At 35.4% G+C, this 9,662-nt stretch overlaps 1 protein-coding gene across 1 annotated transcript; it reads left to right on the top strand.

Moving 5' to 3' along the window:
• The first annotated feature begins 2,759 nt into the window (after positions 1-2,759).
• On the top strand, positions 2,760-4,599 carry LOC121990187 (protein NSP-INTERACTING KINASE 1-like). The gene is made up of 6 exons (XM_042544386.1): positions 2,760-2,893; positions 3,373-3,478; positions 3,609-3,709; positions 3,775-3,924; positions 4,029-4,367; positions 4,525-4,599. Exons 3-6 carry the CDS (start codon positions 3,679-3,681, stop codon positions 4,569-4,571), a joined length of 567 nt encoding a protein of 188 aa, XP_042400320.1. The 5' UTR covers positions 2,760-2,893; positions 3,373-3,478; positions 3,609-3,678; the 3' UTR covers positions 4,572-4,599.
• The last annotated feature ends 5,063 nt before the right edge of the window (positions 4,600-9,662 follow it).

Below are 9,662 nucleotides of genomic sequence, written 5' to 3'. Positions count from 1 at the left end.
AGGCCTCATTCCAATGGAGATATCTTTTCTCTTATAAACCCATGATCTTTCCCATGTGTTTCCAATATGGGACTATGTTTGCAACCTTGCAACCCCAACAATTCCCCCCTCAAACAAAGGACCATAGGCTTCCCACGTTCGATCCTCGACCCACCAGGTCTTCCTGCCCCTCGGTCTACCCGACCTACTAGGACTTCCTGCCCCTCGGTCTACTCGACCTACTAGGACTTCCTTGCCTAGCCGCAACTAGGACTTCCTGCCCCTCGGTCCACCCGACCTACTAGGACTTTCCTTGCCTAGCCGCAACTAGGACTTCCTGCCTGGTGTCTGGTCCTCTTGATCCGAACATAGGAGCCCCCACTTTCTTTGTTCGAGGTCAATATTGTACTCACATGGTTCAATCAGACCATAGCTCTTGTGCACAGTCGGTGGTTAAACCTTCTGGCAGTCCGGGCTCTGATACCACTTGTAGGATCGAAAAGAATTTAGATATCTCTACAATTGCATGATATTGTCCACTTTGGGCCTAAGCCCTCATGGTTTTGCTTTTGGGCTCTCCCCAAAAGGCCTCATTCCAATGGAGATATCTTTTCTCTTATAAACCCATGATCTTTCCCATGTGTTTCCAATATGGGACTATGTTTGCAACCTTGCAACCCCAACACAATCCTTTTTGCTGCTCACGCAATTAATAGAACTCCAACCCCATACAATTCAAGCTTGTTACCTTTTGAAAAATTGTATGGGCATGCTCTTGTCTATTCCTCTTTGCGTGTTTTTTATTGTACTTACTTTGTCCTTCGTCCACATGTCGAGCATAACAAGTTAGCCACTTGGTCTACTATTTGTGTCTTTTTCAGTTATGGTATTAGTCAAAAAGATATCGTTGCTTTGATCTCATTAGTCAAAAATTGTATGTCTCTAGTCATGTTGTGGTTTTTGTGCATATTACATTCTTTTCTATTTCGGCTAGTTCGCATAATATGACAAAGTCAGATCTATTTTGCATTGATCCTTTCAATACCGACCCTGATGAAGCTTCATCCCTAACTCCTACTAGTACTCAACTGAATTTAGTACACTACAACAAAAATGTTAAAAGACAACACCCCAAAGACAACGATTTTAAGAGAAACCGTTGTAAATTTGCTCAAAGACAACGGTTTTTGATAAAACCGTTGTCTTTGAACTCCCGATTAAATATAAAAGACAACGATTTTGTGAAAACTATTGTCATTGAACGACTTCCTTTTAAATCAACAATACTTTTTACAATGATTTTCTAAACCGTTGTCTTTAAGCGCTTTTTTAGGGGCTACGATAATAGTTTTTGATAAAACCATTGTCTTTGACTTTATTCGTTCGCCATTTGCTCCCTTCGTAATTTTGCTTTCCCTCTCTCCGAAAATCTTTTGGCACCGTGTTTTCCCCCTTAGCATTCCCGAACCCTAATCTATTTTTCTTTCCCTCACCTCGTATGATCTCTTCATGTCATCTTGTGACCACGCGACAAGAAGGGGTGGCGCCTCCACTAGTTCTCCCTCCACGACAGTGTGCTCTCCTACTCCAAGATCGCCCGCCGGATCTTACCGACTGTACCCTCGAGAAGCCGAGTGCGCCTCATTAGAAATTCCAATTCCATGTTCTTCTCCTCCTATTCCTATGGAAGATGTGGCTATTGGCAACCCCGGATACCTGTACGACTAGTACAACTCAAGGTACGCAAGAATATAAGGTATGTTGGATGCGCCTCCGCTGAAGTCCCCGCCGCCGCCCCCACCTTTGCCTTCCTCCTCCGACACTTCGCTCGCGCCTTCAGTTTTTATCGCCATGTCGAGTGTCACCGCCGAGCTTCAGGCTATTCGCGCTGTGCCTCCTCCGTTGCTGTGTCCCTAGACCTAGGAAAGATCCCTCTTCTCGTCTTTCTTATGTATTATTTGTTTGTTTTTCCGATCTATGTCTCTACAATCTCGAGATCCTCTTTCTGGCTTCCTCCGATATTTTTTTTTTAGGGCATCAGTGAGGAGCCCGTTTGCTGCTTGATCGTATCAGTTTTCACTCGGGCATATAATCTTCTCGGTCGATCTGTTGATTGTAGCGAGAGGATAGATGTTTTAGGTTATAGGGCTTCCTCAGATCTGGGTTCTTTTTTTATTCTTGAATTAGGAATTTTGTTCTAGGTTTAGATTCAATCTGCTTGTTTTTTGTATTATGTTTTTAATCTATGTTAAGTTTGTGTACTTTCAGAAATGCGTAATTATGATATAGTCATAGGAAATACTAGCATCGGTGTCTTGATTGATTCTTCGTGTTTTATATTGTATTCTCCTATTTCATTGAAACTGGATAAAGACCTCTTTTTGGTAAATTACTTTAGTATTGTAGGTTACAAGTGTTGATTAGAATAGAACTGTTCTTATGCAAAGACCCTGATATCTTAGAATGTATGCTTTAATATGTTATAGCTAGTTACTACAAAATTTCTCTATATATGACTCTAGAAAGTTATCAGAAATAACTGTCAAATCTTGGATATTATAATTAGAAATTATCTAGTTGACTATTGCAATATAATGGCCCCTTGTTGCTTAGAAATTCTATGATCTATAAGGGTATTGGATGCAATTCTTCTCTACATTTGACTCTAGAAGTTCTTTCAAATTTTCATTTGCAGATACATGATAGTTCTTTCCTTTAAATACACTTATAGATTTGCTAGATTTTTGTTACATTTACATGCCTTTTCTTCATCCATTTAGTTTGCACTTGCTAGTGTTAAAAGTCTACAGGTTCTAAGCATTGTTTTGCATCTGTGTGACAGAGATTCCTGTTGATCTGTTCCAAGAAGTGAATTGGTTGTTTGTTCAAGTGTGCCTTCTCACATCTGCATAAGGTAAAAATTTGACCTTATGTTTCTTCCTTAGTGTGTAATTTTCTTTCTAATGAATCTTTTAGTATTCAATACCTCTCAAACACATACATATCTGTCTGATTCTTTGCTATTTTTCTAAAAGTTAGTTTATAGATGAAGAAAAATTTACAGAATTTACTGTTTCCAATGCTGGGTATTTACTTCAAGGATCTATTATTTTGCCAACTATAATCTTAGGGCAGTTGTCAAAAAGTCATTATCGTGGTTATAGATAAAAATTGATATAGTATCTACCTGAAATTTTAATATTAGCAATATGATTGTCTAGAAATATTTCCTCAGTTATACATGATGTATAACATAGATGGTAGGAAAATTGAGCACTACATGATAATTACACTTTAGAAATACTAAGATTATGCTTTATGATGCACTGAATCCCTGGTGTTTTGACTCATGAGATACTAGAAGAGTTAACATTGATTTTTTCTCTTTGTGAGATGCACTTCCTTTAAACCTACAATAACTTTGGGAGTACCAGGAGAAGAATAGCTTTGGGTTTAATTTGAGTGGTCTTGTGCCAAGATTTCCTGGAAGAACATTTAAGTAAGTCCTTAATTGCCTTAATGTAAGCTTAAGATTTTATATAATTAATGTTCAAGGAGAAGATAACTTACTATGTTAGAGCTTTATCGTTACTTGAGTAAGATCTTGCAATATTTTACTTCACTTGCAGTGTCATCGGAAATGCCTTAATTTGTCCAACTGGCAATGAGAAAGAATGCTATGGGGCAATTCCTATACCTATGTCCTTCAACATAAATAATGATTCTCCCGGTACTATCTTATTTTGCAAATATATGAGTTATAATCTCGCTTGAACAATTTTCTTACTCTTGAAGGTGATCAAACTATACAAAAATCGAAAAGACATACAATAATTTGCCCAGTAGCTTACGGTCTCGCGTGCATCTGTTTCATTAGCCTTGCACTTGGTCTACTTATTTGGTGTCATAAAAGGCGTAGCCAACAAGTATTCTTCGATGCAAATGGTAATATTTCGAAATAGATAACTGTATCATCCCTAATTTTACCACCATTAATTATATTGATAATCTAATTGTACAGAGTGACGACTACTAACTCATTTGCTCAGATCAACACAAAGTAATCTACCTTGGCAATTTGAAAAGGTTTCAGTTCAGGGAGCTTCAAATAGCAACAAATGGTTTTAGCAGCAAAAACTCACTTTGCAAAGGTGGCTTTGGAAATGTCTACAAAGGGAAGCTACAAGGCAGAACCTTAGTCGCTGTTAAAAGACTCGATGATGGTAATGCGGCAGGCAGAGAGATACAATTTAAAGCTGAAGTGGAAATGATCAGCCTAGCAATTCACAGACACATCCTTAGGCTTTGTGGATTCTGCATGACTACTACTGAAAAGCTACTAGTTTATCCTTACATGTCAAATGGAAGTGTTGCTTCTCGGCTCAAAGGTGTGTGTATATATATATATATATATATATATATATATATATATCAGAAATCAGAAAATACCAATGTGTTTTATTTTCCATTTGACCATTTAATTCCCATTTCCTAGCTAGGAAAACACTGACAGCTTTCCTTCCTCTTCTTTTCTAACTTGTGTAGTAAGGCCAGCTCTAGACTGGAGTACCAGGAGAAGAATAGATTACTAAGGCAAAGATTGATGCAGAAGTAAGGGAGACAAAATTAAAGGCTTCAACAAAGCACAAAAGAAGATCCCACTCTGAATCAGATAGTGACAATGAAGATAACATGTATAACATATTTTGAATCAGACAATGAGAGTGACAGTGATCAATATATTTTGGATTTCGATTACATGTGTAGCTATTATTTTCTCATTTTGATGTGTAGTTAATTTTTGAAATTTGAAGATAACACTTTCATGGATTGATGTAGTAAATATTTAGTTTTATATTGATGGTTTGTTTATATTAAATAAAGATTGGTTGTTTGTTATTATCATGTTATAACATGAACATTAAAGACAACGGTTAGAAACGTTGTAAAAAGTACATAACCACAACAGATTTTTTTTGTGAAAAGGGATAAGAGACAACAGTTTTATCCGTTGTAAAACATATTAAAATTATCTACCACAACAGTTTTAAAATGTTGTCATATAGGGTAAAAAATTATTGAGCATATAACAACAACGGATAAAAATCGTTGTCGAATGTCTACAAAGACAACGGATTCAAAACCGTTGTCGTAGGGCAATGCCTTTTACAACGCTGTCAGTTACAACAGTTTTTTGACCCTACAACAACGGATAATATTCGTTGTCGTAGACCATTTTTGTTGTAGTGGTACTTTGGTTTTCAAGATAGCCTCTCCACATGCTCCTCCTTCTGCCACTACCCAATCATCTCCTAAGGTTGCGGATGATCCTTCTTTCCACCGTCGTCAATCTACTCATGTTCATAAGTCTACTAAACTACTAGATTTTGCTTACTTTTATTATTCTCGTTCTTTTGCTTCATTTGTTGCATCTTTTCATTGTCTTTCTAAACCTGTATCCTACAGAGAAGTTGTTTGTAATCCACTATGGCAGAGTGTTATGGCTAAGGGACTAACTACTTTGCATCAAACTCATATATGGGATTTGATACTGTTGCTATAGGAAAACATAATATTGGTTCTCATTAGGTATATAAGATTAAAACTAAATCTGATTGATCTATTGAATGATACAAAACTCCTCTTGTTGCAAAAGGCTATTCTCAGGAGTACTCTGATTGTTGTTGCTTCTATTTGTTGATGGAGAATATCTCAGATGGATGTCAAGAATGTATTTCTAAATGATGATCTTCATGAAGAAGTTTATATGACACCTCCTCCTGGTATTTTACACCAACCTGATGAAGTTTGTAAGCTTCGTAAAGCGCTTTATGGTCTCAAACAAGCACCTCATGCTTAGTTTAAGAAGTTTTCTACAGTGATTACTTCGCTTGGTTTCCATCCTAGTAATCATGATTCAGTATTATTTATCAAATGTACAGCGCCGGTCGTATTCTTTTATATTATATGTTGATGACATGATTATTACTGGTGATGATTCTTATGGAATTGCTTCCTTGAAGTCTGAGTTGGCTCGTTGTTTTGCTATGAAAGACTTGAGTATACTATACTACTTTGTAGGCATTGAGGTCTCTTATTCCCCAAAAGATTATCTTTTATCCTAGTCAAAATATATATTTGATCTATTTGAGCATGCTCGTCTTACTGATAATAGAGTCATTGATGCTCCAATTAAGAATAATGCTCAATATTCTCCATCTGATAGCTCACCTTTGTCGGATCCTAGTTTGTATAGAACTATTGTTGGAAGATTGGTTTATCTCACCGTGATTCGTCTAGATATTGTGTATGTTGTTCATGTGGTTAATTAATTTGTCACTACACCAACTACAATTTATTGGGCTACTGTTCTTTGTATTCTCCACTATCTTCAGGGCACTCAATTTCAAAACCTTTTATTTCCTTCTACTTTATCTCTGGAGCTGCATGCATACTCTAATGTTGATCGGGCTAGTGATCATACGGATCGCAAATCTACCACTGACTTCTATGTTTTATTTGGTGATTCCCTCATTTCTTAGAAGAGTAAGAAAAAGATATTATTTCTAGATCTTCCACAAAAGTTGAGTATCGTGTCATGGCCTCAACTACTTGTGAGATAGTTTAGTTGCGTTGGTTGCTTGCGGATATGGGCATCTCTCTTCATCAACCTACTCTACTATATTGTGATAATCAGAGTGCTAATCAAATTATGCATAATTCAATTTTTCATGAGCGGACGAAACATATTAAAATTGATTGTCACATTACTCATCATCATCTTCAGATTGACACTATCACATTACCTTTTGTTCCTTCAAATCTACATATTGTCAATATGTTTACCAAGACACATTCTGCTTTACGATTTTGTTTCTTATTTGACAAAACCTCAATGCTATATATATAGCTTTTACAACAATTTTGTCATTTTCCCTTTTCTATTTAGGATTTTGAATTTCTTAACTTAACTATATAAGGATTTATATTCTGTATTTCTGATAATTAATTTTAGATTCAATAATATAACTAGTTTTTCTCTTTTCTTAATTTCTACACTCCCGGTGCTGGCGGATGGACGCGAGCAATAGAGCGGCAGAGTGAGGTTACAGATGATTGAGCCGGAGTCAGCACTGGCAGCAAAGGTACTGAGGACTTCCTGGTGCGGATACAACTGCCGAAGTCTCGAGTGGTGGAGCTGGTGGCTGAGAGCGAGGTCAAGGCTGGGGTGGCAGAGAAGATTGTGGCACTTTACTTAGCCAAGAAAGTGGAGTCGGCGACAACCTGAATGAGTTCTCCTACGGTGGCGATGAAAGAGGTGAGCTTGAGAATTTAAGATAAGAACAATAGAATTAGTTTTAGGCATATATTATATGGTTGAAGGATTGTGAACTAATGAATCACAAATATGCCATTTTTAGATACGAGTATTTCATCATGCAAAAAAACAGCCTCTTAAGTAATTAATTTGACAAGTTATCGTATCATAGACTGCTAAATAAATAAAATAAAAACTCTAAAGACTTACGAAGAAAATTCAACGAGATTTAGTTTACTTATTCCTATCAACAAAACTTATTATGATTAAAAGAAAAGCCTCTCCAGCATTATTATTTGTTTCTTTCAAAAATTATCATATTATATAGTTTCAATGGTTGAACACTATATATATAGTTTCAAGTTTTTATGATTTTAATCATAAGTAATTTCTATATGATCTATACAACAATAATCAAGTTTTATCCCACTAAGTGGAGGTCGATTATACAGATGCTTCTACGTCATTAAGCTTCATCCCCTATTATATCATTAATTATATTTAAATAAAATTTGCCTTATTTTATTATTATTAATTAAGTCTTTTTTTGTCTTCATCTTCCTCGTTTGATGTGTATATTTATCATAATTTCATATCGTTCAACTAGAGTATTTATTGGTCGTCTAAGTACTTGTTCGTATCATCTTAAATGTGTCTCTCAAAGTTTTTCCTCAATAAATGTAATCCCGACTTTCTCTATAATATTTCCATTTTTATCTTGTCCATCCTCATATATTTACGCATTCATCTTAATATTTTCATCTCTTAAACTCTCATCTTTTGCTCATGTACTCGAGTCATAGCCCAATATTCGCCTTCATATAATATAACATATCTAATTATCATTTTATAGAACTTTCCTTTAAATTTTAGAGGTATTTTATGATCACATAAAACACTTGACGTTCTCCTCTATTTCAACCACTCTACTTGTATTCTATGTAAGACGTTTATCTTAATCCTTCCATGATTTTGTAAAAAAGATTCTAAATAATTAAAACTCTCAGTTTCAGACTGTTAATATCAGCCCTAAGAGTCAATTATGAGATGATTGACGAGGGACCTATTATATCATATTTTATTAGTAAAAGACAATATTTATGGTTATTATATTTACTTTAGATTATGCCAGTTGAATAAGTATAATAATATCCTAATGTAGTAGGTTCTATTCTACAGTATATCAATTTGTTGAATTGATAGTGGAAAGGTGTAGATATATATAGAACACAACTCTTAACTATTCCTAATCAAGCATTAATATATAAGGATAATATTAATGCATTGAGACTAGCATGTAGGTTAACTGATGACTTAATCTCACAAGTCATGGATACTAGATATCAAGTTGACACATGAGTATATATTAGAGAATATGCACTGAATTAACCTACCATGAGAATGTTTCATAGATCATTATATGAGTGTCATAAACATTCTCATAGTGACTATTAGCATAAATAGTCCTTAAACCTGAAGTCACTATGATTCCCTACATAAGAAGTTTTGTACTTTGGTATCGACAAACATCACATGTAACAAGGTGAACTATAGAGTCGATCACTGGATATGCAATAAGTTATGTAGAGGGATGTGAGTGATGTAAATGAGATCCATCTCTTGCATATGACAAAAGTGATATTTGTGGGTCTTTTGATTAAGTAGGGATACTAAAAAATGTATGGTCATACTCAAATAAGTCAATATGAGATCATATTGAGCTCATTTGGTTAAGTGAGTCTACTTGGAAAGCAAGAAACATAAAGATTAATAAGAGGATGATACGGTCTATGCCTCATGGATCAATCTAGATATTGATGATAGAAGGATTGAGTTATACAAGATAATAGACACAGATAGGTTAGGTCGAATCTCAACATTAATGTCATTTGGATAGCAATCATGCATTGCTTGTGTATCTAAAATGATTTTTTAAACACTGTCAACATTATGATAACCTATTGGGTCATACATAAAGAGCATGTTGACTTGGAGATTAATGTATTTTAGTTTAACTAAAATTGTATGGGTTTGAGCCTTAATTCTGAAATTAGTTTCAGATCTTATTATGACCCAATCTAATCAAGAGCCCACTAAGATAAACACTGATAGTCATTAGAGAAGATGAAGAATTCATCGGATAAGATGAAGAGTTAGTGCTTTCTCTTCTTTAATGTCACCTTAAATAACCATAAAGAGTCCAAGAAGGTGAAGATGTATGGGTGTGTCTTGGATTGCCACTATATACATCATCTCTAGCAAGATGAGATAGTGAGTGTGTCTTTCCATTCTTTTCTCTTCCATTTTAGTATGTGAAGAGAGCTCTGTTGGAGCAATCCCAATGGTCCGCGGGACCATGTGTTTT

This window comes from Zingiber officinale, chromosome 6B (assembly GCF_018446385.1).
Source record: "Zingiber officinale cultivar Zhangliang chromosome 6B, Zo_v1.1, whole genome shotgun sequence".
Classification (NCBI taxonomy): domain Eukaryota; kingdom Viridiplantae; phylum Streptophyta; class Magnoliopsida; order Zingiberales; family Zingiberaceae; genus Zingiber; species Zingiber officinale.
Note: the sequence above shows the minus strand (reverse complement) of the source record. Positions and strands in the feature narration are given on the sequence as shown.

What these genes read in the sequence shown, in the direction of transcription:
- LOC121990187 (XM_042544386.1), top strand. Translation starts at nt 3,679, where the DNA reads ATGTCCTTCAACATAAATAATGATTCTCCCG. An exon ending in CATAAATAATGATTCTCCCG is followed by an intron (nt 3,710 to 3,774) that starts GTACTATCTTAT and finishes TTACTCTTGAAG; the next exon opens with GTGATCAAACTATACAAAAA. An exon ending in TGTTGCTTCTCGGCTCAAAG is followed by an intron (nt 4,368 to 4,524) that starts GTGTGTGTATAT and finishes TAACTTGTGTAG; the next exon opens with TAAGGCCAGCTCTAGACTGG.